This window comes from Durio zibethinus, chromosome 1 (genome assembly GCF_047325235.1).
Source record: "Durio zibethinus cultivar Kanyao isolate XHJ-2024 chromosome 1, ASM4732523v1, whole genome shotgun sequence".
Taxonomy (NCBI): Eukaryota; Viridiplantae; Streptophyta; class Magnoliopsida; order Malvales; family Malvaceae; genus Durio; species Durio zibethinus.
The window spans coordinates 3,908,009-3,935,956 of NC_143162.1; the positions used below are offsets into that span (position 1 = coordinate 3,908,009).

A 27,948-nucleotide genomic window follows, 5' to 3' on the forward strand; every position below is an offset into this window, starting at 1 on the left:
CTGAAAAGGATTAAAATTGAACTCTTTGAACTAGACGATAATTGCATTCAGGGGCGACTATAGGGGCAAGCAGGGGCCATGACTTTACAAAAAATTTATAATATTATAGTTACTATTTTGACCCCGGAGCTTGGCCTCACCTTCCCAACTTGGTTTACTGCTCGCTTCGCCCCCTGCCTGCTCTTATAAAAACAAAATTTTAGATTAGAGAGACTTGGAAATGTAATCCAATGGCAAAACATGAGTATAGGGGCGTCAAGCGTGTGGACTGGTAGTTTAAAAGCAACAACGTAACGGGCAGGATATTTTGCAGATGTTAATGCTACAAGTGTCACCTCTTGTACTATGACTTTTCTAGCTTTCCAATCAAGACAAGCAATTTTGGAGTTCGGTCAATCTTTTTTGTGTAGTATCAATTGGTAATGGGGTCCATGGTGTAATTATTGGTACTCGAAACAATTACCAACAGGCTTAGTTGAGGAGTCCCTTTGTCACCTAGTTGAAGTCTCTGAGCTCTGAGATATTAGAAACGGCATGACTGATTTTGTTGATTCCTTGAATAGAGATTAATATTACCAGTTATCTCATTAAAAAAAAAAAAAGGAGCTGGTTTTAGCCTGTTCCGGTACCAGGAGGACTGCAGATAATTTTGTTGATTGATGCATCTCGTAATTATATGAAACATCCACCAAAGCCTGTCAGCATAATGCTATCAGAAAACATGGTGGAACATACAGCAAATGCATACTTATGAAACGCATTAGATGATACCTTGATAATGCTATTACCATTTCAAAAATGCGGAAGTGACATTAAAGCAGATGAGATATTTGCATTCACTAGGGCATCCATTATACTAGACGCACAAAACTTGATGATAAACTAATGGTATATTACAGTCGGATGAGAGAAGTCCTATCAGCATTAGATTCATTGGATGTCGGCTAAGATGCAGTTGGTGCAAGACCACCAAGACGCATGTATGCCGAAGGTGTAGTAGGGGCACGTGGCGTTCTTGGAGACGGGAATGGTGAAGGGGTGTGAGGAGTTCTTGGGGATAGGTTGACAAACTCTAATGCTTGTTGTCTCAGTTCTAGAGGGTAGTCAGCAACGCACCCAATTCGTGGCCCAGCCCCAGTTGACCATTTGAGTGACAGCTGATGTCCTAATTGGTATGATTTGGCTGCCTTCTTCGAGTTGATCCTCTGCAATATAGCATTTTTAGGCACATCAGCTCTAGGACTCTGAAGACCACCAGATAGAGTCCTTTTGTAATTAGTTGTGGTCTCCAGTTGATCAGAAGATTCTAATGACAAATTCTTCTCTTCATTGTCAATTTCAGGTTCAGCAGGAACTGAGCTTGTTGAAAATTCAACTGCAATCCCACCACTGCTGGATTTGCCTTCATCATAGCTATCAGAATCATCAATTGCCCGGCAAATCTGAACACGAGATAAATGTCAGTCATCACTTTTATTATGGGAATGGAAGAAGGAAATGGCATGATCCATTCAACTGAAAACGGAACCAGAGGTTCAAGGATCACAACCAACAAGTATAAGAAATAACCAAGCAGACATGTACTTGTTAAATCTTGCAATTTTTGCCAGAGTGCTAAACAACTGCCATTTTAGGCAACATTTGTATAACACAATTCCTTGATGCAACATTGAAGCATCAAATTTTCAGCTTGACAATTAGTGAAGAGAAAAAGGATAGATTGAAAGGTTACCTGAACTTCACTGAGGTTCACGCCATTCTCCCTCAGAAAGGATAGAAAACTCTCAAGACTATCATTCGTTGGCCGGTAATGTCCACTATATGCAGAGATGGACTGAAAAATGAAGAAAATAAGTTCTCAATACATCAGCCTATTGTATCAGAACCTTAAAAGATTGCCAACAAATAGAAGAAAGAAGACACCGATGAATTAATGATGTCAAATTGATGAACTATCCAGGCATTTAAATACTACCAACACAACGGCAGCAGGTAACATTCATGGTACACTACCAAATCCTAAATAAAAAAGAACCATACCTTTAGTATTCCCCGCTCGGCCACCAGCCTACCAGCTGCTAATGTCGCTCCTCCAGCCAAGAAGCTAGAATGATGAAACATTCCTTTCTTCTTCTGCAAGGTACAAAAGACATTTCAGGTTTTTAGATGTCTTCAAGCTATCAAACCTTGCTCTTCTGAGTCAGATGCTTACCTCGCCAGCATACAATTTCTTGGAGGTACTCATAACAAATATCCATTTACCCTCTTTCAATCCTTGGATTGTATCAAGGACACTTCTAGTTTGTTTATGGATAATCTTTCCTTCAACAACAATGTATTCATAATGCTCCCTCTCTTGCTGTTTCCCCACCAAAAGACAAAAAAAAGAAATCAGCTTTCAGGATTTTACAACAACTGGAATTAACAATTTCATACATCTCATTTCAAAATTTAAATCTAGCTTGAAATCTAACATATCAAGGCACACACAGGTCCAAGATACTTGATGCATTGTTGTCGAAGCTTCGATCTCGGACATTCTTTGAGATCAATTTCTTTCCCATCCCCTATATCTAACCTGTAAATAGCACAAATGAAAAACTCCATGAGCAATCAACTGCTTTTAACACCTACTAACTTAAGCAACCCTTTCCTTCAATAGGGAAATTTCAAGTTAATAGTAAATGAATTCATAGTGTAATTATAAAAGCAAAATTTTTGGGCTTACCAGTAGAAAAATGGCTGACCAGCATCATCTTTACACCACTCATCATAGTAAATATGCAAATTATGCCCATAGCGATGACGTGGATCAATCTACAATTTAAAAAAAAATGTTGGAGTCAATCAATAAAATTATCCAAAATATTTTGTTTCAAAAAGAAAATCTGAGAGTAAAATTACAGCTTCAATCCAATGTTGAAAAGCCAATTTTTGTGCTTTGGCGTCTTTGGACAATCCTTTCCCGACCTGCCAAAATTCCAAATTTGATTATTTATGCACATAAATTAATAAAACAATAATTTGTGAAAAATTACGAAAAAAAGGACAAAACAATGAAAAATCAAGAATAGCCGTCAAACCCAACTTCTAAAAAAACAAAATTTTTTTAATTAAATGATAAAGAAAAATGAAAAAAAAAAAAAACCTTGGAAGCATTTAAGCCAACACGATTCCACCTTGAAGCAGGAGTTTCTGGTTTCAAATAATTAAAAAAAGAAATTGTGCTGTGATTAAGCCTGGCATAATCTAAAACCAGCCACCTGAAAAAAAAAAAATCATACCCCAGAAAATATATTTTTAATTTAAGAAAACATAAATTTTAAATAATATAAAAAGAAAAAAAAAAAAAGACAAAGATTTTATGAACTTACCAGAGTTCTTCAGCGACAACAGCGGAGTCAGCTAACCTACGCCGTGTCCGATAACTCCTGTAAACTTTCTGGACCTTAACCGCCGCGTTGGAATGACAACAAGCACCACCAGGAGCGTGATTCGAACTCGAAAAATCTCGACCGTCGATCATCGACTCAACCGTCATTTCAAAACCACCGCCATTATCCTCCGACGGAGAATCCGATTTGCTTGCTTCTTTCGGACTATCCATAGACGAATAATCGGACGGTTTGGAGCCCCCACGAAACCCATTGTTCTGAAGGTCCGAAGAGGAAATGTTATAAAACGGAGAATTTGACTGGAGATCGAAATTTGAAAAAGCTGTTTGAGTTTCAATTACTTCCATAGTTTTTATTTTACTACAAAACTTATTCAAAATAGTTTAAACCAAACAAAGCCTTAGAATTTGCACGAATTTTCCAGAGAGAAAAGAAAAAAGAAAATCTTGGGGTCGCAGGTTTGGAGAGAAGCAGAGAGCAAACAATATAAATAGCAGAGCCGAAGGTTTTCGGAAAGCCCCCGGGAAACCTACCTGGCAATATTATTATATTCCACTGGGTTTTAGTGAAGTGCGTGTCTCACGCGCTAAGGTTGAGAGTCGGTTTTGCTGTACCTCGCTTGTTGTCGTGACAGAAACTAGAAACTAGGAGAGGGTAAGTCTGTGCATCACGTGGTTAAAATTTTTTATACATATATGATCGAAGTTTTCAGGGTTTCCAAGACACTTTCGGTTTTTTCCTGGAAGGAGAAGACTGGAAAATACTAAAGCATTTGCACCACCACCACCCCCCCCCCCTAAAAAAAAAAAGAAACAAAGAAGTGGAAGATTTTGATAGCGTCCCCTCTGATCACTCTGTTCTTGAATGTTTTTCTTTTTTCATCTGAAGAGAATATTGGAATCTTGAAAGTGTTTTAATTTAGTTTAACTTCTGATTTTTTTTTACTACTTTATTGTGTTTTTCCATTGTCAGATTCAAGGGATTATTTCTTGGTTACTAATATCAAATGTATACTAAACTTTTTTTTATATAATTGTAATGGCAATTATAAATATGCATTCCCAAAAGAAAATTACTGATGGGAAGTTATTGGATAAGCCCTTCCCATTCCAGAGTTAGGATGAAAATGTTTATTCGGTAGAATTAAACTTTAAATTTAATTTAATTAATTTGTATATTCGTTTAGTTTTAAAAAATAGAATCCAACAGATTTATAATTGAAATTTTAACATTTATAATTTTTTTAATTTTCAAACTAATGATATCTTTATACAAAAAAAAAAATATTTAGAATTTTCTTGTATTAGATAATTTGAAGGATCACATATAATCTATTTGAATTAATTATAAATGCAAGGACACTTCGTTCTTTCTTCGAATATGCCTTTTTTACTGTGTAAGTGTGCGCCTCTCCTCATTCGCAGGACATTTCAATATTTTCATAATTTCATGTAGAAGTTGATCACTTTGAGGCAATCATTTCAAAATTCAAATACATAAAATGCAATGTTTCATATATTTTCAACCTTAATTTTCTATATTATTATGTTTTTTTTCCTAATAATTCATACACGCCTCCACAGCAAGAAACTGCCCTTCAATTCCTTTTTTATGATTTATTTGCTAGAATTATTGGTACATGGGTTGTGCCAGTAAAGTCCATTTAACACCAAGAATTATAGTATGGACTGTAATTACAACAAGAATTTAGTAGCTTTTTTTTCTCTAAAATCTCCATTTTTTCCACATTGATATTTTATAGTAGTACTTATGTCTCTATGGGATAAATCCCACATTGAACACACTTTGACGTGCCTTAATCTTTGACTCTCTTGTATTATCTCTTCTCACTTTTTTTCTCATCTATAATCAAATAAAAAAAGATTAATTATTTTCAATAAATACGAATACATACATTTGGAAATTTGACCATGCATTATATTTAAATTAATAATAACTGTTAAATTTTAATAATTTATTTACTCATTTAGTAACATATATATGTGTGATTTTGGTTGATTCTTATTTGGTCATAATTTTGTAGAAAATTTATAGCAACAATTAAACAAATTGCTCAAGTAAATAACAAAAACATACTTACAAGCAAATCACGGCAAAAATATTTTACTATTATATATTTCAAAATGATAAAATAATTTATAACATGATTTCAATGTTTAGCATACGATCATAGTAGGTCAAAAAAATCGAATCCCAATGTGATTCAGTGTTGAATTTTTTGTTTTCTTTTCTTTTTGAAATTTGAATATGTAACATGCATATCTCTTAATAAAAACTAAGTTGACCAACATAGAGGATCTAATAAGGGTTTTTTTTTTCTTTTTTTTTTTTTTTATGGACGGTGCCATGCATCTAACCCTAATTAACCTTTTTTTCACTGGAAAAGGACTCTTCCATCACCAGTCCAACGCCCTCCAACAGACGAAAAAAAAGGGGTTGATTAAAGTGCAGTGTAACGAGGAATCCTTGCTACATTAATGTATTTTACAGTCCATCTAAATATAATTTAAATAAAGTTATATTCAAAAAATAATAATAATAAAGTGTGATTTTGTACACTATCATAATTTTTTTAATTTCACAAATTTGACTATGATGATATTACATGTCCTTTTTTTAATTGTTTTTTATTGTATCTTAATGGATGTATATCTTATTGTTAATTTTGAAGTTTAAAAACTTTACTTATAATTTCTTATCTAAATATACTTTCAATTTGTGGAACTAAAGCCAATGACCATCCTTTTCTTAAAAACCTAAATCCAACAGCCCTAATAAACATGAGAATAAATTCATCCAACGGCGACAATAATATTATATTGTTCAAATTTTATATATTTATATATACTCTAGATTTGATTATGCGATAGTTGTACAAAGAATTAGTATGAATATATTATCAATTTTATAAGTAATATTAAGATTTTTTTATTTTAAAATATATCATAAAAGATTTATGTTATTTTATTAATTTAATTTGTGAAATCTAAAAATTTCACTAGTAATAGATTAAATAAATTTTTTGATATTTTGATTTTACAAATCAAATTACAAAATGACAAAATTTTTTAATGTATATTAAAAATTAAAAAATAAAATATATGTCAACTTTTTATTTCATTTGTAAAATTAAAATTTTTTATTAATTTCAATGAAATTACGAATTAAAAAATTTATAAATATTATCAAATATTATATTTATATTAAAAATAATTAAATAATCAATCAATAAATTAAAAATATAATTAAATAAATTTAATATAAAATTAAACTAATTCCGCGTAATTTAAACCTAAATCATCAGGATTTTAGAAAAAAATTTTTTACTAATTGAAATAACATTTTCGATTGTAAAAAAGAAAACGTACTTAAAGATGTAAATTTCTTGTGGTTGGAGTGTTTTACAGTTTTACTGCTTTGGTGTGACATGCCAAGTCAGCACCACAGAAAGAAGAACTTGGATCAGACGCGCAGACGATAAGTGTGAAAAAGTGAAGGTGGGACAAAATGGCAATTACGTGGGACCTTTGCCTCTCATTGGCGTTTCTCCCACGCGCGAATCTGGCAATAGTTGTTTTAAAGTGTCAGCAAAAACTGAATTTGGCTTTGAAACCACGATGAGCTTTGATTAAACAGTAATTAATTAATTAAAATTAGAAAGACTTTTTGCTGCTTCAAAGTCCACAGCTACTTTGGGCCATAGTATTTTTACGTTTTGGTCAAGCCACGTGATATGGTTGGGTATTAATTAACCTTGGTTATGTATGTTATTACATTTGTGCCATCCACCGTGGATTTTAAAAAACCAATCAAAATCTGTCATTATCTTAAACTAGCAGTTTGCGTTTTGGTCAAGCCACGTGATATGGTTGGGTATTAATTAACCTTGGTTATGTATTTTATTACATTTGTGCCATCCACCGTGGATTTTAAAAAACCAACCAAAATCTTTGTCATTGTCTTAAACTAGCAGTAAAGAAATAGCGACGAGAGACCTAATTTTCCTTATATCATTACCATAGATGCTATCATTTTGATTTGATAATAAAAAATATATATATTCTTAGTTTTATTTTGATAACTTATTAGAACTTTATGTTCAATATATCGAAAAGTAAAAATTAATAATAATAATAATTAAAAAATAGATTCACTTATATTAATATAAGAATTGTATATTTTTTATTTTAAGTCAAAATAATTAAATATAAATATTTTAATTTTAATTTAAAAATAAAAAATTTTGAAAAGTCTTACAAAATTTTTACTCATAATAATAATAATAATAATAATTATTATTATTATTATTATTATATAACATCATAAATTAACATTGACTTAAATGCACAAGGTTCAACCATCATTGTACTACTAATCGACCGGATGTCCAATTAAAACTCAGCCAGTTTTGGGTACAATGTTGTCTACCCATCTTTATGATTGTGCCATATGAACCACATCTGTAGTTGGCTACATTAATATTTAACATTACAAATAGAAATGGAAAGACCAGTGCAGTCAAGGGACCCCATTCACTTAAAATATTAGGTGTGTGAATCACATTTCGTTCACTTTTTTTTTTTTGGTCTCATCAATAATTGATGCATTATTTATTTTTAGCATGCTAACTAATCCTGTAATTCTTTGATTTCTAGATTATGGTTAGGTTGCAGCTCATTAGAAAATGACCCCAAGGCCCCAACTCCCCAACGAAAAAAAAAAAGACAATATTAAAAAAATTTTAAAGGTGATTGTAGGATTAAAAATGATTTTTCGTATTTAAATACATATACATTGGTTAAGGATGGACATGCTACTGCAATAAATAAATATCAATGAAGGTTGAAAACAATCATTTTTTTATTTTCAAAACTCGATCTTGAGCAAAGGATTAGGGTTAGAGAATACATATTACTAATGAATTAAACGTTTTGATACATTTTTTTTTACTTGATGATGATGAAAATGTCTCCTAATTAAACCTTTTCTTATTGAGTGCCAGATTTTAAAGTTTATTTTGTATGTCTGGTCATGTTTCTTTGTCTGTTTACTATGGTGGGAGTCTCAGTCATCACTTTTTAGTTTTGGATGTTTGCAATGTTATTTTATTCCAATGTTTAGGAAACCCAAAACATTAGTATCATTTTAATTAATTTTAATTAAAAAAATAATGGAAAATTAAATTAAGAAATGCATGAGAAAAGATTAAATCTTTGTTTTTATTTCTTTTACCTCGTTTAATTTGGAAAATATTTCTTTTATTTCTTAATCTAATTCTATTATAGAAACTGCTTGGGATTAAAATTAAATTATTTCCATAAAAGAGTGAAAATAATTGGTAGAGCAAAGATGCTCAAGGAAAAAAAAAATAACTTCAAATTATTCAAGCTGGCATATGAACTTTTTTCAAACTTATCACTACAAAACAACCTCTAATAATACTTACTTAAGAACAAAACTATCAGTGACCAATATATTATCTTAATTATCTTTATAGTCTAGTTTAATAATAATAATTATTATATACTCTTAATTACTATAATAATCTAATACAATATAATTATTCCGACAAAGAATCTATGTTTCTGCTCACAAAACTTTTCAAGGTCTTAGTCTTTTGGCCTCATTCTCTTAACTCGCTTTCTTTCTTTAATTTATTTTTCCAACACGATAGAAACTCAATATCAACGAGAGCTTTCCTAGATATTTCATGCAAGTTGAATATGTGTTGTCTTAAGAATATATAATTTATTTATAAAACAAAGTGCACATTTTTATAAGTCATATATCCTTCGTTAACAAAGTACATACGAGCCCAATGTAACGTCCAAAAAACTTCAACGAGAATAATGTTTTTTTTGTTTGATTTTCGACTATTAATTAACTACTTACGAATATCAATATAAGTATAATAAATAGTGATCAAAGCAAGTACTGATGTTATTGACTATTGTTTTCGACTCTCATCATCGTAATAAGAGAAGGTCGGATCGGGTGGGGAAAAAGAAAAGAGAAGAAAACAAGAAAAAGATGGACTCTACTACCGAAAATCTAGGTCTTGAGGCCTGAAGATTTAACAGCTCAGTTTCCTAAATGGAATTGGGCCACTTCAATGGAGGGTGGCTGAGTCATTTTCTCGGACCCGATGGAGGTGGTTCCTCAACTCAGATAGATTTGTGGGCTTGACCCAAACACAATGCTTTTTGAGCGTACTATAGAAAAGAAAAAAGAAATGGAAAATTATCTTATTTTTTATAATTTATAAAATTCTAAATTACAAGGAAAACACGGTCTAATTTAACATTATTATTGCAATTAGATAATTTTTTGATTGAAAAAAGATATGGTACAAAAAATTATTAAAAAAATTTAAGTCTTTAGCATTGTGTTGAAAAACTATTAAAATGAATTAAAATTTCAAAAAATATGTATAAAATAATAAAAATTTTAAAAATACAAGGATAATAAAATTATCTTAACCACAAAAATTATGGTCGGTATAAAATCACATCTCTAGGAGTTTTTGGTTTGGTTTATAAATTAAGTTTTTAAATTGAAAAGTTTCTATTTTTATTATTTAATATTGAAATTAAATGAAAAGTAATTTTAAAATGCAAAAATCACTGTCAATTTTAATACTAAACTAATCCTAAATTTCTTCAAGGATAAACAAAAAGAATATTTTCACTTTGATAGTTTTTTTTAAAATCAATTTTATTAGTATATAAGTATTCACAAATATAATGCTATAACAAAGTACGCAAAACGGTGCGTTGTAGGAAGTATTCAACTGATCTAACATTGGGCTTAAAAAAACCTAAACCCGGATCCATTGTCGTATGACCCTCACTCTTTCTCCAACTGTAACCCTAGAACCTGGTTTTGCATGCGATATAAAGCTGCCAACAGCCATTTATATTCAAGGACTTCTTCCCTCACCGCTCCAGATCCATAGCATCTCTGGTTTTGCCACTCTCCTTTCTTCTTCTCTTGTATTCATTAATTTTCTTTGGTTTTCTCTTTTGAGTTTTTAATTTAACTGTTGTTTTTGTTTATCTCAGTTTACAGGGAAAAAAGAAAAAAGAAAAAGGGAGAGAGAATGAAGGTAGTTGCTGCATATTTGTTGGCAGTATTGGGAGGCAACACCTCCCCTTCTGCTGATGATCTTAAGGACATTCTTGGGTCTGGTACAATTTTTCCTCCCTTACTCTTTTCTTTTTTATTCATTTAATGTCACTTTAACTGTTTTATTTCCTTCATCTGTTTCAACATCTGCAATTGGTAATCCGTTCATTTTTAAATTGTAAACCATGTTTGTATATCTTCTAGATTGAACGTTTTTTTTTTTACCAGGTGGATCTGAAAGTTTATATTTGATGTGCTGAAATCTTTAGTTAATGAATGTCAATTTGATGATGAGGTGGCTTTCAATAAAAATATAAACTTGTATTTGTTTGTGTTTTGGTTTGAGATTTACGTAAATGTTAGAATCCTTTGTGCAAAATATGTTTGATGTATAGTGAATTTGTTGTTTATCTGTTTTTCTATTTTATTCATCAAACAGTGGTTTAACAATTTACTACTGTTGGAGGAAGAAAAGTTGACTTTGTTTCAAATAATTTTGTATACAGTTGGAGCTGAAGCTGAGGATGAAAGGATTCAACTTCTTTTATCTGAGGTCAAGGGAAAAGATATAACAGAGCTTATTGCATCTGGGAGGGAAAAGCTTGCCTCTGTTCCTTCTGGTGGTGGTGTTGCTGTTGCAGCTGCTGCACCAAGTGCTGGTGCTGCTGCCGCTCCAGCTGCTCCTGAGACTAAGAAGGAAGAGAAAGTTGAGGAGAAAGAGGAATCCGATGATGTAATAACTCCAAACCTTAATGTTTTCCTCGTTTGTTATCTTCTTAAGTGTTGTTGCAATCTTGGTATTGTGCATCTAGTACTGTCACAGATATAATTCATCAATTAATTTCTGTTTTATTCTATTTGTTGCAGGATATGGGCTTCAGCCTCTTTGATTAAAATGTTGATTGGTTTCTGCAGAGATTTTTTTTTTTAATTTAAGGCTGGCTTACATTTTAAAGTTTTGTTATCCAGTGTTATGTAGGTTTTTTTTTTTTTGGATTCATAGATTTGGTGGACTTTTTTTTTTTGCTGAAATCTAATGTTGCATGGAATTTTCAGAGTTGGTTATTATGATTTTCTTGAATCTCACGTCTAATGATGATGAAGATTGAAGAAAAGTATATGAATTCTCTGCAATATTATTGTGTAAGTTTTGAAAGAATCACAGTGACTATTCTGTTTTGTGAATTCATGTGCGCCTTATGGTTAAAAAACTGTGGTTGGCAAATAAATTCCAAAATTTGAGGAAACCGAGTAGTTGATGTCAATAATACTAAATGAATATTGAATCATTTGGATGGGGGTAATGTCTATGGTCGAGTGAGGTAAATTTGCCATCCACCAGCAGCAGAGATATTTGGGGTTTATTATCAGATGAGGCTAACGATTTGGAAAACGTTGGGAAAATTTGTAGGAAGCAAGCACTTATGACCAAATGGGTGAATAAAAGAATGCTAAATCACCAATGATATGATAAAGAAAACAAACTGAGTTTTAATAGTTAGCTGCTGCAGTTCGAAGTAAGATGATTTTTACGAAGCATTTGGTATTTATTTGGTACTGCACAGTCGGCAGTGATACCAACCAAAAACAATAGCCTATAGTAAACATGCTATCATATCATTCATCATTCAAAAGAAAATAAAGCAAACCCCAGAATTATGTACTCAATCCAAAGAGCACTAAAAGCACAATCCAATGAAAGACATATCCAAGTCTTTGTCTATATAGTCCTCTTGCAACAAGTAACAGTCATTTTGTTTTGTTTTTGGAAGGGCGCGGGAGCTACTAGTCTTCAAATCTTACAGGCAAAAGAAAGACCTTCATTTGTCAGGGCATCCAAATTCTCAACTGAAGGCTGAAGCTTGGCTACTTTAGCAATAGCCTGGTTTTCTTCTGCAGTGCCACCCTCTAGGAAAGCTCCAACCACCTTGCCATCTTTGATCCAGTAAGATCCGAACTTTGGCTTTGGCGATTGTGGGTTGTTATCTCCAAAAAGCACTGTATCCCCAACATTATCACCATAGAACTGCCATGCTAGATCAAAGGAACGAGAATAGAAGTATGGTAGGTAGTCATATTCATCAACTGATTTCCCCTCCTCACTTGCCTTGATGGCCTGCAAAAATTGTCAGAATGGTTTAACAATTATATACTTTTTTGGAAAGTAACATTTAGCCAATATCCGAGTATAAAGATCAGGCAATAAATATAAATATAGATGAACTAAGTGAGATAACACACCTTTACTGCCTGTTCAGCTGATTTCCGGGCATGATCAACATGTTCAACCCTTCTTAACTCATTGTATAACTTAAGAGGAAAAGTGGCTACATCACCCACAGCATATACATTGGGAACACTTGTTTTGAAAAAAGCATCAGTCTGCAATTAAACAAATTGTGTTATACAATCACATATTGAGCTTAATTACAGTTTATGCTTAATGTATAGTATTCAGAACTAGATGTACAAAAAAATACTTTAACTACTGCAGATTTATACAATATCAACAGAATACTTAAGGTGACCAATTATATGATAAAGTGCAATAAGGATTTCAAGTTGACATTATAGATGAAAAGGCATTTGATATTATGTCACTGATCAAGCCAACCTTTATTCCACCCTTCTCCTCTTCAACCTGCCCTTTAAATAATGTTGAAAGAGGCCTTCCACCGACACCAACAACAACAATGTCAGCTTCCAGAACTCTGCCATCCTTAAGTTTAACTTCCTTCACCTGAACAGTGGGCAAAAGTATCACCATTAAAATGATTTCAGTCGCATAAAAGATTAATAAATGTCAAGCCCTTTGAAAGATGATTGATTACCTCTCCATTTGAGTCAGAGGTGAATCCAACTGCAACTGTCCCCTTTATAATTTTGATCCCTTTATTAGCATAATAACCCTCATAGAAAGCAGCGATGCTAGAGGTGAAAAGCCGGGGCACTACAAGAACAATCTTCCACTTAGAAAAACAAGAAACCACCAGACATCAAGCTCAGTTCATTTATTACATGTCCTGATGGCATATTCAACAGTGCATTGAAAGGCCAACAGTAGGAATCTACTTACTGCACCATGGTTCAGGGTACACCATGCTGACATCAAAATTGTTAATTTTCATTGCTGCACCAAGCTCAAGACCAATATAGCCTCCTCCTACAATAACAGCCTTCCCATTCTTCTTTGCTTTGATTGCTTCTACCAACTTATCAGCATCATCAATTTCTCTTAAGTAGAAGATGTTTTTGGCATCAGCTCCTTGCACTCCGAAATCTGTCAATCTTATAACCTGCAAGAATAATGTGTCAAACTATGCAGGACACGCAAGACAAAGAATGTTTTATTTTTAGATCCCTAGAAACTGTAACTCACTGTGGAACCAGTTGCAATGATCAAAGTTTGATACTTAAATATTTCTCCAGCTGCGCTTACTAGAGTCTTGGCTGGAAGATCTGCTTTTACTATTTCCGTACTAAGGATCAATTCAATCCCTACAAGGATCAGAACACACAAAGTATATCAATGAGGCCATTTCCAGCTTCTAACACAGATATTGAATAAACAATGAATATTAGCTTCAATTCCTTTTAGCAGATCCATTTTCTATTATTTCTGCAATTCTCAAATTTCACATTGAACCTTATGACAAAAAAAAAAATCACATTAAACCAATCCAGGCAGACATATGTTGCAAACCTTTTTCCTTGTACCACTCAGGAAGCAATCTCTCTCCGCCACTTCCAACACAGACATGGAATCCAGGAAGTCTTGCAGCTCCTGCAAAGAACAGATCACCAAATTGGTCCAGGAAACAAACCAACCAGATGACCAACAGAATGATGTGGCAACTAAAAGCATAGTTAAGATTGCAGTTATAGGATTTTAGAATTTATTTGAATTTTGCAAATAGGTATATAAAAAGCATATTAGGCTTACCCTCAGGGAAGAGATATCCCTTACTGAGAGCGGGGCGTTCATATGGAGCAACCTACATGTATAAGAAAGCAAACATCAGGTAATATGCAATATAAATTTATATCTTCAGGGAACCAATAAATGACAACAGTAGCAGTTATAATGAGTGCTGTAACGTAAATACCACCGTTGCTGGCCTCTATTATAGAAGATTTCTACTTAGACAACGTCAGATTGCAAGAGGAGTATCCAGAGGGAGTATTCCCCATTAAGACAGCAGTTTCAAAAGCCAACCAGTGTGCCGAGCAATGAAATTATGTGATACAATATTTTGCCTTTTCTAAGCACATTTGACAAAAAAAAAAACCACCGTAGAGGATGAGAATAGAATAATACATATAGTGATCTAAAACATAAAATGCAATCAAAATAGATTCATGATGCCTAAGCCTAATAAAATGACAAATTTCTTTTGCATGCAATGATAAAAAAAGTTTCCTTAAATATAGTAAAAGGCATACCGCCTCCTTGGAAATAATTGCCAGCTCACCAGGCTGCACTCCTTGCTTGCCAAACTCCCTTGCTGCATATCCCTGTGAAGTCGGAAGATAAAATTTTTAGGAAAAGGGAGCAAAGAGTAAGTAAATCAATCAAAAGTAAATACAGCATAACCCTACTAACAGTGTGACTGTTATATAAAAATGAAAGAAGCTTCATTTTTTTCCATTAACGCATTCTACGTAATGCAAAATAAAACCAAACTATCATTTTGCAACTCACACAACACTCTACACGATTAAAAGCAGCAAAAGATGCATTCCATTGTGTAACAAATCGGCAACATGCTTGATTTCCTAAATATAAATCCATTTTCCAGTTAATAGATAAAATTAAAATTCATTTACCTATTATTTTTCACATAAAACTTTGACAAACATAAAATTTTCAGGGAACTCAATTCAGCAACTATAAATGACTTAAATCAGTCCGTAATTTCTCTTCATCCAGTGTACACATGAACACCAACAAACCTAAGGCTTCAATTTTGCATTTAATTGTTTTTCATTTTTTTGTTCGATTAATATTTGTTTGTCCTTTCCATTTTCGTAGCAACGCCAGATCCATTTTGCTTTAACAGATTAACCAATGAATGATAACACATTGAGAACAATAATTTCAAAAATACAAAAGCAAAGGCATCGATAAACATCATAAACTGAAACCAAAAAATTCAAGAAAAATAATAAATAAAAATTGAAATCGATAAGCCAGAAGTGATCGAGGGAACTTACAGCAGCAACACCACCGCCGAGGATCACGAACTTGAAACTCTTCTCCGCCATCGATTATCGAAGCTTAGCTTTGCTCTGCGACTTCTCTTTCTTCCCTTTCGGAAATGAATCGATTATTTTAAAGTATCATCGAGAATGTGGCCCACGCTCCTCATTGGCTGACCCCTATTGGTGAACATGATTTTGCCACGTGGCAGAAACATTGTCGTCCGTTTCTGCTGACTGTGATCCTTCCACGACCACGACCTACAGGGTTTTGATTTCTAATTTTAAACAGTCTGTTATTATTTTTTTAAAACAATTTTTAAGTTATTATTGTCTATGTCTTGCAAACCACCAGACTGATTGAAGTTAATCTCAAACCATTTTATTGGTTTAAATTATTTTTGTTAAGTTATTTTTGAGTTCGAAGGTGAGTTAATTTGATTGGATTACACGCTCAACCTGTCAAAATTTTTTTTTTTAAAAAAAGATATGCATGTGTTTAAGTAAGTTCAAGTAAATATTTGGCTGAGAAAAAAATTAAAAATTAATTTGAAATGTTAAAAATAAAAATGATCTTATCAATGATCTTTTATGGGAAGTTTTTTTTTTACATATTTTGGGAATAACACGAATCAAATGTTTCATTAAGACAAATAATGTAATTATCAAAATAAATAATACACAAGTGACATCTTAAAAAAATTGACACACAAGTAATATTCTCAAAATCTATTTAAACTAATATCTTTGTGAAATTTCTGAGCCTAAATATTTTTTTATCGAGTCGAAAAGTTTTTTTATTAGTTTTTTTATTGATATCAATAAAAACCTTTTTTTTTTTATTTGATGACTATCAAAAAATTTAAAAATAGATAAATTATTTAATTTTTTAAATTAAAATAAAATATATCGTATCTAATAATTTAAAATAAATAATTATAAATCATATATTTAAAATAATTTTAATAAATAATTATCAATAAAATTCAAATTCAATATCTTTTCGTAAAAAATATAAACTTTAATCAATTAAACCATAATTTTTTTTTACTTTTTTTTCTTACTTAAGTATGAACCGTTAAGTATGTACAGAATCTCATTTTACTAAATATTGAAATTTCTTCGGTCTTCCTTTGAACGTTGACTGCTTTATCTTCATGTGAACGAATATTTAAATTTAAGCTTTTTTTTCGTCTATAAATAACTTACTCAGAGGATTAAGGATTTTTCCAGAAAAAAAAAAAAAGGGGTTATTTTTGGAAGGCAAAGATAGAAGTTAACGTCATTGATGATGTGGCAAGAATCTTTGTCTTTTTCTGATATTCATCCGCGTCAATGATCCCACGCGACCGGTACCATGATTTTATCATCCCATTGGTCAAAACGAATCAACGTTCAAAATAAATAAAGGGCGAGACAGGACAACGTGGTTTGACTACATCGCCCAACAAACATCATGGGAGCCAATCCGCCTTTTTGGAAGCGGCGGGCTGCGAGGGAATTGGACTTGGTCATGGGTTTAAGCCCAAATTTAAAAGCAATAAATATTTTCATATTTTGGGTCTATGCTTTAAACTTGTTGAGAACATCAAGCCCAAATGGTATATTTTTCATTTAAATTTAACAATTCTATGTTTTCATAATATTCATATAAATATATATAATGCTATATAAGTTCAGGAATGGATCAACTTACATTAGCATATGATTTTTTAATTTTACATTTTTTTAAGTATTGAATTTAATAGATCTAACGGATGTAATTAAATCATTTTTTTATTTATCTTTTTCATCTCTTAAATATATTAAAATTAATATTTGAAAAATATAAATTTTTTTGCGTAATTTGATCCCTCTCCTATGATTTCATTCAAATTATACATATATTTAAGGTATTTATCCATACAAATTTTCATTTAATGTGAATTTTGCACAAGAATAAAATCGTTTTTGTAATATAACTATTTAAGATGTGTAAAACTTTTTTAAATCAATTTGTTTTTTTTTTTTCATGTTCATTATTGTTAAATTTATATTGTTTGATATTGAGTGTATGAAATTGTTTTATTTTTCAAACTCATGGCTTAATTAAATCGATTTATACAATTATTTTTAAAAATGATATTCTCATATTAAAAATTTTGTAAAAAAAATGTTATTTTAAAAAAACAAAACTTACCTTGCTTCCCATTTAGTGTGGCATTACAACTTTGCTTATATTCTCTATTATTGTTAGTAATTATTTTAATGTGAAATTTTTCATTTATAATTTTTTACCATGGTCAATTCTCTTAGACTACGAACCCTATTTCCTTAGGAAAAAAAAAAAAGGAAGCAATGCCAATAATTTCCTTGAAATTAATACATTGAAAGTAAACAAAAATGTAAGACTAAGGATAATTAAAATTACCAAAAAAGAAAAAGAAAGGCTAGACATTTGTGCCTCTTGTCAAGATTCAAAGGTTAATTTAATGTTTGACATTGATTTTAAAATATTATTTGCATGCCGGATTATGGAGAACAGGTTTAATTTTGTACTTGTTTAAGTTTGTGCATAACTTTATGAGCACGTCTTCTCACGTGCATGTTGGATTGACTAACACTGCTCTCCTTTAAAACTCTTTTTTTTTTTTTTTTATATTGATTTGTCGATTAGTTGATTTGATGTCTGGTAATTTAAGATAGTTGATTCAAAAATATTTATGTGACTAATTTTTTTACTTAAATAAGTACAAAATATATTAATTTAAAAGTTGATTAGAAATTTTACAAAGCAAATTTTATTAAGACACTTAATAGGAGAATCAAGCGTAAAATTTTTTAAGATATATTTATAATTAAGTATTATATTTATATACTTAATTAAATAATTAATTATTATATTATTAATTAATAAATTATAATATAATTAAATAATTAAATACAAATACATTAAAACTTAATTTTAAAATTTTATAATTTTAAAACTTCTTCTTTATCACAAAACCTAAAATTTCATTTACAAATATTCAAGCGCAGAATTTAAATGTTAAAACTTTAATTTTGCTAGGGTTTACACTTTATTTTAAAACATTTTTTGCGGGACACATTTTTCTTTTATATATATTATTATATGTGGCAAAATGTAAATAACATCTCCATTTCGCCTAATTTTCTGGTAAAAAGCATTAAAGTCGCAGCTTATCAATGTATTATATTTCTATGTACTTTCAAGGTAGTTATCATCAAGAGAATTGATTTGAAACCGACCCTAATTAGTTTTGATTTCATATAAAAAAAATGATGGGAACAGTCGATTGTTTTTCGCCCTTTATATCATAATTAATGATCTCGATAGTCTTTTCTTTGTGGACATCAAAGACAAAGTTGATTATCATTTTTGATATATAATTTTTTTTTTCTATAGTACATTGTAACATCAGTAGGCCTCATGTCGTGCACTGCTTTGCTTTATGTCTCATTTTTTTGGCATAGCATCATTTCTTGATTCCTAAATATTTTTTTAATTATTAATTTATATAATTATTTTTAAAATAGTATGAGATTTAACTTTAAAACTTAGGCATAAGATCGATAAGTTTTAATTCGATTTTATTTAATAAAATTAATTTATAAAAAATATTAAATTTTAAATCAAATCAAATATTATAAAAAAATTAAAATTAAATTTAATAGATATAAAATCAAATTAAATTAAAAAATAACAAAAATTTACTTCCATCCAACCCATTGCCAACCCTTTCCAATCAATCCCCCTACTCTCCCCAAATGACCCTAACAATCTATTCCACGTATAGGGTTGGCTCTTTGCCTCTTTCTTCTAAAGATCCGTACGTAAAAAAATGGGCCCCACACTTTCGAGATATTAAGGCATTAATATTTAGCTCAGTTTATTTTGGCACATTTCAAAATGAAAGTTCTTTAATGGCACATTGGAGGGTCAGAAAAGTGGGGTAAATTTGTCCTTGAGGGACAGAAGAAAACAAAGCTATAACTCCATGGTTTTTTCTTTTAGGACTTAGGGTGGCACCGTTTTAAAGGGGTTTCTTTTTTTTTATTTTTTTATTTTTAATGAAAGTATTGTATATGCCATGGCTTTAAGCCAAAGACAACCAACCATCCTTTTCTGGGGCGGTGGGCTTACCATGTGAGAATGATGGTTCTATTACTTTATGAAAATTTTAATGACATATTTATTTGTGATCCAATAGAATTTTATATTTTTATTTAATTGATTAAATAATATATTATATATAAAAATTCTTTCAAATTTATAAATTTTAAACATTAATTTTGATATCATATTAATTGATTTGAAGATCAATTGATCTAATTTTACTGTACTAAAATCTTAAAAGAATAAAAAAAAACTTAACTTTTTTCTTTTATATTTGCAAATTTTGCATAGCCAAATAAGAAAAACCTCTAAACTTTTTCCTCTCCTTTTATTGGCTTTTAAGGTTTGTACTTTTGTAAGGAGCGAAATAAGTTTGATTTGGTGATTGGTCCCGAGGCTTATTATTTTTTCTTTTTTTTTTTTTTAAGTTAAAATTATGAAAGAAGGCTTAATGGAAATTGATTTTTTGAGCATGAATATGTGTGCATTTGGAAAATTATTTAATATTTTATCGGTCAAATTTTTACATTTCATCAATGAAATTAGAAGATTGAGGTATAATCTATTAAATAAATTAATATAATAAAAATATATAAAATATTTTAATTTTACCTAAAAAATTTAAAATTTTCATTAATGATATATGAAAAAAATCCATGAATTCATCCACATTTGTTAAATTGTTAAAATCATAATTAATTATTACATCATAACTAAATTATAATTATTAAATAATTAATTAATAAATTACAATATAATAAATACCTAAACTCATATATTGTAAAATTTAAAATTAAAATCTTATGATTTTAAGATTTTTTTATCATTAAATCAATATCTTACGCTTTCTTTAAATAAAATGCCCAAGTGGTAACCAAATTTCTTGAATTCTAAAAATATTGTTTGAAATGACATACTTATAATTAAAAACTATAAGAAAAAAAAGAGAGAGAAAAAAAAAAAGAATATATTTGCGTAAATAATGAAAGGTATCGTTGAAAAGGATATAAAGCGAGGTGATGTGACAAAAAAAAAATAGACCAAAATTTGATCAGGAAAAGTCAGGGCATCAAATTCTTTTTTTTTTTTAATATTTCTTCCCCGTTTGCTTTAAATTTTTTAATTTTTAATTTTCCTTATTATATATTTATATTCTTCGGGCGCCGGCATGGGCCATGGAGGATAACGTGGGCATCATATCGTTTTTAGCAATCAAACTTTTTTTTTTTTAATTTTAAAAAATATTAATAATTGATTTCTACAAGAGCAAATTTATATTTTTTATTTTTTATTTTTTGTTGAAAGATGAAATTATGGAAACTAGCACCTATATATAAAAAAATCAGGAAGATGGAATCAAGGAAAGTAATTAATTGTTTATTTTCCTTCTTTTGAATGACTGATTTTTAGTTAAATTATTTACCATTCATTTTATTTAACTAAATTTAATACAAATTCCTTTTATTGTTTTTTTTTTCTAATTTGATATTGAAATTGAATAAATCGAATCAAATTATTTTTTATATTAATTGATTATAGGTTCCAATCGATTAATCTTCACATTTAATCAATATTAGATTTTTGTTTAGAAAAATAATAATTAATAAAGGTGTATTTATAATACCTGGTTGATTTGAATTTCGAAATAAAAATATTTTATTCATTAATTCTAATTCAATTATTAAAGACTTTGATTTTATGTGGTGCAGATAGAAAAAGCCAAAAATGAGTTTTTCACCAGAGTGGAGTGCATCCTAAAGCCGTGCCAGCTCTGACATTTTTTTTTTCCAGCAATTATTGAATGGGTAATTCCCTAGATTTATAACATATCTAATTTACTCATGGTTCATTGGCAAAGAAAAAAAAAATACCCCTGGTAATAACTTACCAACCCAATTTTTTTACTGTCAAATAGGACTGTAAATAAATTAAATATAAATGAATATATATATATATTTATTTTTAAAAATATTTATATTCAATTTATATTCATTAAAAAATTTACTCTATTTATTTATATTCGTTTATTTAAATAATAAAATATTTATATTTAATTTGTGTTCATTCAATTAAATTAAAAGAGTTCATTCATGAATATTAAATAAATATATTTATAAATATATATAAATGAATAATTTATGAAAAATAAATAAATTTAAATAAACAAATCTTAAACGAACATAAATGAACTCAAACAAATATAAACCAATCTTAAAATAAAATTTAAGTAAAAAATAAAAATATAATTTTATTAGTATTATTATATACGAATAACAAACTAACAACAAATGAACAATAAACAAATAAGTTTTCAACAAATAGTAAACGAATTTGTTTGTAAATATAAATTATTCAACAAACAGTTATTCGTATTCGGTTCGTTTAATAAACGAACACACAAATAATACTCAAAATTATTTGTTAAATTTAATAAACAAACAAAAATTAAATATGTTCACGAATGATTTATCGAAAACTCAATTCACTTACACTCTTACTATCAAAATTGAAATTAACTACTTGCATACAGTTAATAATAATAACATTAATTTCATAAAAAATCACTTTACCTTATATCATATAAGAAATTTTTGATAATTTACGTATTAATAAATAAAATGTCTTTGCTTTAATCAAGCATATTTGAATGCTTTAAGGTTTTGAATTAAATAAAAAAAATAATTGTGGGTATTAATAGTTACATATGCATGTATATATTATGTTACACCAATAGAATATATATTTATCTATTCATATATGTTAATACATATATATATGTGTATAAATAAAAAAAATGATTTACTAGAGATGTTTGTTGCAATTAATGAAGCAAAATTTTTTTTGGGTGACTTTTTCAAAATCTTTGACGGTCTAAGAAAGAAATTTATTGCAATCGAAGAAATGGTGTTAATGTCCCTAACAGTGACTCATTGTCCTTCCTTCCTCGTTAATTTGCCTTGTTGCCTTCCGTTAAGATTGACCTTGACAACTTGTTTAGTTGGTGGAAAATTAAAATAAATAAATAAATAAAATAGATAATTAATATGAATATATAGCCGTTTAAGATTATCAAAATTAACGGCACATGCTTCTTTACTAAGTCTTCATTAATCCTTAAAACCTAATCATTTTTAATATTTTTTTAGCTGCAAGTTGAGGATAAAATAATTACAAATATTAAAATTTAAAATTTAAACTCACTAAATTTAATATTTTAAAAATAATTATTTGAATTAAATAAACTAAATATCGGAGTCTAATCATTTTAGTACTTTAACCTTATATTACGGTAAGTTATCAAATTGGTATATTTATTCGAAGTTTCTTTTTTCTTTTGCTAAATAAATTATGAATATTTAAAATAATAATTATATAAAAACAAAAACAGGGGCATCCAAAGAAATCGAAGTAAAGTAAAAAAAAGATATTCTGTCACTATCTAATTATTTAAATAATAATAATAAAAAATAAAATATTCAATTGTTAAATCTAAGTAGCCAGTGTCCACATCTAGCCTGCCAAAAACTTTCCCCCTTCGCTGCTTCTACAGACTATGTGAAACACACTTCAAAATATGGTGGGTCCATTTTCATCCTTCAAAATAATCAGAGCCCAAAGAGTAAAAAGAAGAAAGAAACCAACGCAGTTTTTTTATTCTCTCTCCTTTTTTTGTTCTTCAATGGTTTTAGGGTTTCAATCCCTAAACATAGGTTTGTTAGCTTTCTCGTTCCTCACATTTTAGTCCCAGAATCTATTCCTCAATGCTTTCAGTTCTCTCGTCTTTCTTAAGGTACTGTTTCTTTCTCTTGATTCAAGTTTTGGCTTGTTCTTTTGGTTTCTTTGTTGTTGGGATTTTGGATCTTTGTTTTTTTGGGTTGGATTTGATACATGCAAGAAACATTAAGGATGTTTGAGCTTTCTCTTTTTGGGTTTGTTGTGATTTTTAGTTGTTCTTTTTTTTTTTTTTGGTGTTGGGGCTTTGTTTTTGGTATGTTTGCTGGATCTGTAGTTTAATTTTATTTTCCTTAAGCTGGAAATGGAACAAAATTTAGTTTGCAATTTGGATTTGGCTTTAGTTTTAATTTCTGATCCATTGCATCTGGAAGGGAAACAAAACTAATGTAAAAAAATGAAAAATGATTCAGAAAATTTTATTGGCAATTTTATTTTAATGTGATTTGCTTATATTTTGATATCAATTGATATACATATATCCTTACAATTTGTTTTGTGGCCTTTCTATATACTTCTGGTTTTAATGGTTTTGTAATTTGGTGACTTTGTTTAGGTACTTGGAATATATGAGCTTTAAAATTGTTTTGATGAAAGAAAGGTCACAAGTTGCTATGAATTCGGATCTTTGAAGTTGGTCCAAACGGAAACATGAATTAGTATAAATTTGGAGGGTGATATCATTACTTTTGTTTTAGGACACAGCTGAGAAAATTTAGTACTTTGTAACAGTTAGAATGGGTTCATATTCTGGTACTCGTGAAATAGTTGAAGTGGGCGAAGAACTTAAACCCGCACAACAATCTAGAGGGGCATACCGACCACATTATGGATTGGGTGTGGGTGAAAAAGATCGAAAGCCTCCTGTGCTGAAACTGGGATACAAGGATTCTCTAGAAGATGATATTAATCAGCTTTTTCAGGCTATCAATCTTAAAGGTCCCAAAGGTTTAAGTGTTTCTTACCAAGGAGGCGCAAGCTCAAGCTCTCCAAAGAAAAATGCTTTGAAGAAACCAATTACAGTGGGGATGCCCCAGTCCCCGAGAATTGGTGGTTCAGAGCCGTTGTCACTGAAGCAGGCTTTAAGGGATCTTTGCATTTCTAAGGCATCAGAAATGGCTGCTATGAAGCGGTTATCAATGTCAACTAGTTCTCCTGGGGTCTCTGAAGCCGGAAGGATAAAAAGTTTGTTCAATTCAGTTGTCGTTGAAACTGCCAGTGGATCTGGTCTTCCCAGAGATGAAGAAGATAAGAGGAGCATGGTTGAAATATCTTTGGTGCCTGAAGAAAGCAAATCAGCTTCTTCTCGGATGATGGCTGTGTCACATGAAGCTCTCAAGAATAAGTCATTGAGCCAAAGTGCTAATTCTTCACCTCAATTTGCCCTTGCAACCAGACAAATTAGCACTGGAAGTCCTTCATCAACTCAAACTGATGTTTCTGCCTCAAGAAAAGTTGGGAATCAAGCACCAAAAGCAGAGCTGCATCAGAAAGAGAAGCACACTTCTGCATCTTCTCCATCTTGTTCTTACGCTGATGATAATATGTTAGAAACGGACAATACAGTGCCTACTTCAAACAAGTTATTGAAAAAAATATCAACACCAAAGTTGGGAGGAAAGGGCAGGCTGCATGCTGTTGCTTCTTCTAGCTCAATAAATGGCAACAGAGTAAGTAGGGTAACAAGAAATGCACCGCGGGTGGCCAAAACAGTTGTCAGGAACAAAAGTTCTGTCAAGAAGAAAACAAAGCAGGATTCCTCTTCTGTGGCATGTGCTGCTAATGCTTTCAATGAAGTTAATAGCAGCTTGGATTCCACTGCGAGTCAGTTAGTTTGTCAGAGATGCCAGTGCTCTCTGAAGAGTTCAAGTAATGAATCTAATCAAGATTCTGTGAAGTCACAGTCAGCTGGGATTATTGCTGAAGTCAGCTCAAGGCATGTGAATTCTGATGTTCACAAACCAACCTTGGCTGAAAGTAACTCTAACAGAAGCCAAGCTGCTGGTCCAAGGGCTAAAAGGAGCGCTAAATCAAGAGAAAAGGGAGACTTCTCCCAAAGTTCAAGTAGCCTTGGTGATAGTAGTAGCACAAGCATCAGTGATGACAGCAATTTAAGTGGGTCTAGCTGCAGTAACAGACCTCACATGTCAAAGGATGTGAGGTGGGAAGCCATCCGCCACGCTGGGATGCAGGATGGAGTCTTGGGTTTGAGACATTTCAATCTTTTAAAGAAGCTTGGTTGTGGAGATATTGGCACGGTATATCTTGCTGAGCTTATTGGTACGAACTGCTTGTTTGCTATAAAGGTCATGGACAATAAATTTTTGGCAAGAAGGAAGAAAATGCCAAGGGCCCAAACAGAAAGAGAAATATTAAGGATGCTTGATCACCCTTTTCTCCCTACTTTATATATGCAATTCACATCAGATAACTTATCATGTTTAGTTATGGAGTACTGTCCAGGTGGAGACCTGCATGTCCTCCGGCAAAAGCAGCCTGGAAGATGTTTTCCTGAGCCAGCAGCTAGGTAAGATGCTTAGACTTTGACAAGTCAATTTAAATTAGGATTACCTTCTAATAGTTTGAAATATCTTCACAATTGAGAACCAAAAGGAACAAAGTAAGATACTTCAAATTTAAGTTCTGAAAACGTGTTTGGATTTGTCATGTTAACAGTCAGAACTTTGGTCTTGCATGTCGCTGGTCATTCGATCACTTTCAACATCTAAAGCACAATAAGTTGTGCATTGCATTGCTAGCATACATGGTTCAAGTTATGAAATGGTTCAGATGTGGCTATGATAGGTGCTTCCACCTAATTCACCTTGGAATTCCCCTTAAATCCAAATGAACGATTCCTTATCTTTACTTTAGGGTCATTCTATCTTTGAAAGTTTTACTTGTCTTAATTGACTTGCTTAACATCAGTTTTGAGTTGATTATGCTAATCTCAAGCTTGGGTGCTTTTACTACTTCTCTTTGTTGTGGTGACTGGTGTAGTATGACATAAGAGAACTAGTGTGTTGAATGAGAGTGTTCCATGCTTTAGTTCATTTTTTCATTCAATCTGACTTATTTATATCTCTGAACTGGTTATATATGTATTGTGCAGGTTTTATGTGGCTGAGGTACTTCTTGCTTTGGAGTACTTGCACATGCTTGGAATTGTTTACCGCGATTTGAAACCTGAAAACATTCTGGTTCGAGAAGATGGCCACATAATGCTCACAGATTTTGACCTTTCACTTAGATGCACAGTTAGTCCAACTCTCCTGAAATCTTCATCAAATTTGGATCCAGCAAGGATATCTGGTCCATGCACAGCTTCCAGCTGCGCAGAACCCTTTTGCATCGTACCATCTTGTCAAGTCCCATGCTTCAGTCCTAGGTTCTTGCCTGCTGCTGCAAAAGCAAAGAGAAAGGCTAAGGCAGACGTCGCTGCACAAGTTAGATCACTGCCACAGCTTGTGGCTGAGCCTACTGATGCAAGATCTAATTCCTTTGTTGGGACCCATGAGTACTTGGCTCCTGAGATCATTAAAGGAGAGGGTCATGGAGCCGCCGTTGATTGGTGGACCCTCGGTGTCTTTCTTTACGAGCTTCTCTATGGTAGGACACCCTTCAAAGGTGCAGGGAATGAAGAAACTTTGGCTAATGTTTTGCTACAGAGCCTTAAGTTCCCGGACAGTCCTTTTGTTAGTTTCCAGGCAAGGGATCTCATCAGAGGGCTGTTGGTAAAGGAGCCAGAGAATCGGCTGGGAACAGAAAAAGGGGCAGCTGAGATCAAGCAACATCCATTCTTTGAAGGCTTGAATTGGGCTTTGATTCGATGTGCTGTTCCACCAGAACTACCTCGGTTCTATGAATCTGAGGTTCCGAGCATGATATGCCCGGAAACAAAGAGCAACGATTTGGAATGTAAAGCTACAGGAGAGCACCTTGAATTTGAGCTGTTTTGATGAAAACATCTACTTTAAGAGAAAGTTTCCATAAGATACCACCCCATAATGAGACCTTGAGCCCTTTAATCAAAAGATCTCCCTCCCCTTGTTGTAATTATATATGAAGCTCATAATGTAAATTTAATTGAAAATATTTGAAGCCGTCACCACATTTTGTCATATCAGACGCCGAAATCTTTTCATTCAGCAATTAGTTACTATGAAGTTGTCCCACAAATTGAAGATGACGACCCATCTTTCTCCCCTCAATCCATACTTTCATCACTTTTTAGAAGTAATTAAAAGGACAATGTTTGTCAAGTAGGACTGATCTTTGAAGAGTTAATATATAATTTGGTTCTTGAATTATATTATTTTAAATAGTTTGATATTTATAAAAAATTTCACAATTAAGTAC

At 31.2% G+C, this 27,948-nt stretch overlaps 4 protein-coding genes across 4 annotated transcripts; 2 read left to right on the forward strand and 2 right to left on the reverse strand.

Moving 5' to 3' along the window:
- Window positions 1-790: 790 nt before the first annotated feature.
- Window positions 791-3,917, reverse strand: LOC111311741 (IQ domain-containing protein IQM3-like). Its single transcript, XM_022911394.2, has 9 exons — window positions 3,375-3,917; window positions 3,149-3,263; window positions 2,905-2,970; window positions 2,729-2,817; window positions 2,491-2,578; window positions 2,213-2,359; window positions 2,041-2,133; window positions 1,733-1,834; window positions 791-1,442 (listed from the first exon to the last, which is right to left on the reverse strand). Exons 1-9 carry the CDS (start codon window positions 3,740-3,742, stop codon window positions 945-947), a joined length of 1,566 nt encoding a protein of 521 aa, XP_022767129.1. The 5' UTR covers window positions 3,743-3,917; the 3' UTR covers window positions 791-944.
- Window positions 3,918-10,224: 6,307 nt separating this feature from the next.
- On the forward strand, window positions 10,225-11,726 carry LOC111311744 (large ribosomal subunit protein P2B-like). The gene is made up of 4 exons (XM_022911397.2): window positions 10,225-10,379; window positions 10,478-10,603; window positions 11,048-11,274; window positions 11,409-11,726. Exons 1-4 carry the CDS (start codon window positions 10,256-10,258, stop codon window positions 11,433-11,435), a joined length of 504 nt encoding a protein of 167 aa, XP_022767132.1. The 5' UTR covers window positions 10,225-10,255; the 3' UTR covers window positions 11,436-11,726.
- A 413-nt stretch (window positions 11,727-12,139) lies between these two features.
- LOC111311743 (monodehydroascorbate reductase, seedling isozyme) lies at window positions 12,140-15,846 on the reverse strand. Its single transcript, XM_022911396.2, has 10 exons — window positions 15,756-15,846; window positions 14,985-15,056; window positions 14,485-14,536; window positions 14,245-14,325; window positions 13,921-14,039; window positions 13,618-13,837; window positions 13,373-13,491; window positions 13,156-13,281; window positions 12,783-12,923; window positions 12,140-12,657 (listed from the first exon to the last, which is right to left on the reverse strand). Exons 1-10 carry the CDS (start codon window positions 15,804-15,806, stop codon window positions 12,334-12,336), a joined length of 1,305 nt encoding a protein of 434 aa, XP_022767131.1. The 5' UTR covers window positions 15,807-15,846; the 3' UTR covers window positions 12,140-12,333.
- Window positions 15,847-23,483: 7,637 nt separating this feature from the next.
- Window positions 23,484-27,710, forward strand: LOC111311745 (serine/threonine-protein kinase D6PKL1-like). Its single transcript, XM_022911398.2, has 3 exons — window positions 23,484-23,647; window positions 24,146-26,116; window positions 26,702-27,710. Exons 2-3 carry the CDS (start codon window positions 24,327-24,329, stop codon window positions 27,546-27,548), a joined length of 2,637 nt encoding a protein of 878 aa, XP_022767133.1. The 5' UTR covers window positions 23,484-23,647; window positions 24,146-24,326; the 3' UTR covers window positions 27,549-27,710.
- The last annotated feature ends 238 nt before the right edge of the window (window positions 27,711-27,948 follow it).

Excerpts from the sequence above, each read along its gene's own strand:
- LOC111311741 (XM_022911394.2), bottom strand. The coding sequence starts at position 3,742 with ATGGAAGTAATTGAAACTCAAACAGCTTTTTCAAATTTCGATCTCCAG. Across the intron at positions 2,579-2,728 it reads GGTCAGCCATTTTTCTACTG|GTTAGATATAGGGGATGGGA; the intron begins GTAAGCCCAAAA and ends TGCTATTTACAG. Across the intron at positions 2,134-2,212 it reads AGAAATTGTATGCTGGCGAG|AAGAAGAAAGGAATGTTTCA; the intron begins GTAAGCATCTGA and ends TGTACCTTGCAG.
- LOC111311744 (XM_022911397.2), top strand. The coding sequence starts at position 10,256 with ATGACCCTCACTCTTTCTCCAACTGTAACCCTAGAACCTGGTTTTGCA. Across the intron at positions 10,380-10,477 it reads CCAGATCCATAGCATCTCTG|TTTACAGGGAAAAAAGAAAA; the intron begins GTTTTGCCACTC and ends TGTTTATCTCAG. Across the intron at positions 10,604-11,047 it reads TAAGGACATTCTTGGGTCTG|TTGGAGCTGAAGCTGAGGAT; the intron begins GTACAATTTTTC and ends TTTTGTATACAG.
- LOC111311743 (XM_022911396.2), bottom strand. The coding sequence starts at position 15,806 with ATGGCGGAGAAGAGTTTCAAGTTCGTGATCCTCGGCGGTGGTGTTGCT. Across the intron at positions 13,838-13,920 it reads TCATTGCAACTGGTTCCACA|GTTATAAGATTGACAGATTT; the intron begins GTGAGTTACAGT and ends TTATTCTTGCAG. Across the intron at positions 12,924-13,155 it reads AGGAGAAGGGTGGAATAAAG|ACTGATGCTTTTTTCAAAAC; the intron begins GTTGGCTTGATC and ends GTTTAATTGCAG.
- LOC111311745 (XM_022911398.2), top strand. The coding sequence starts at position 24,327 with ATGGGTTCATATTCTGGTACTCGTGAAATAGTTGAAGTGGGCGAAGAA. Across the intron at positions 26,117-26,701 it reads TTTCCTGAGCCAGCAGCTAG|GTTTTATGTGGCTGAGGTAC; the intron begins GTAAGATGCTTA and ends TGTATTGTGCAG.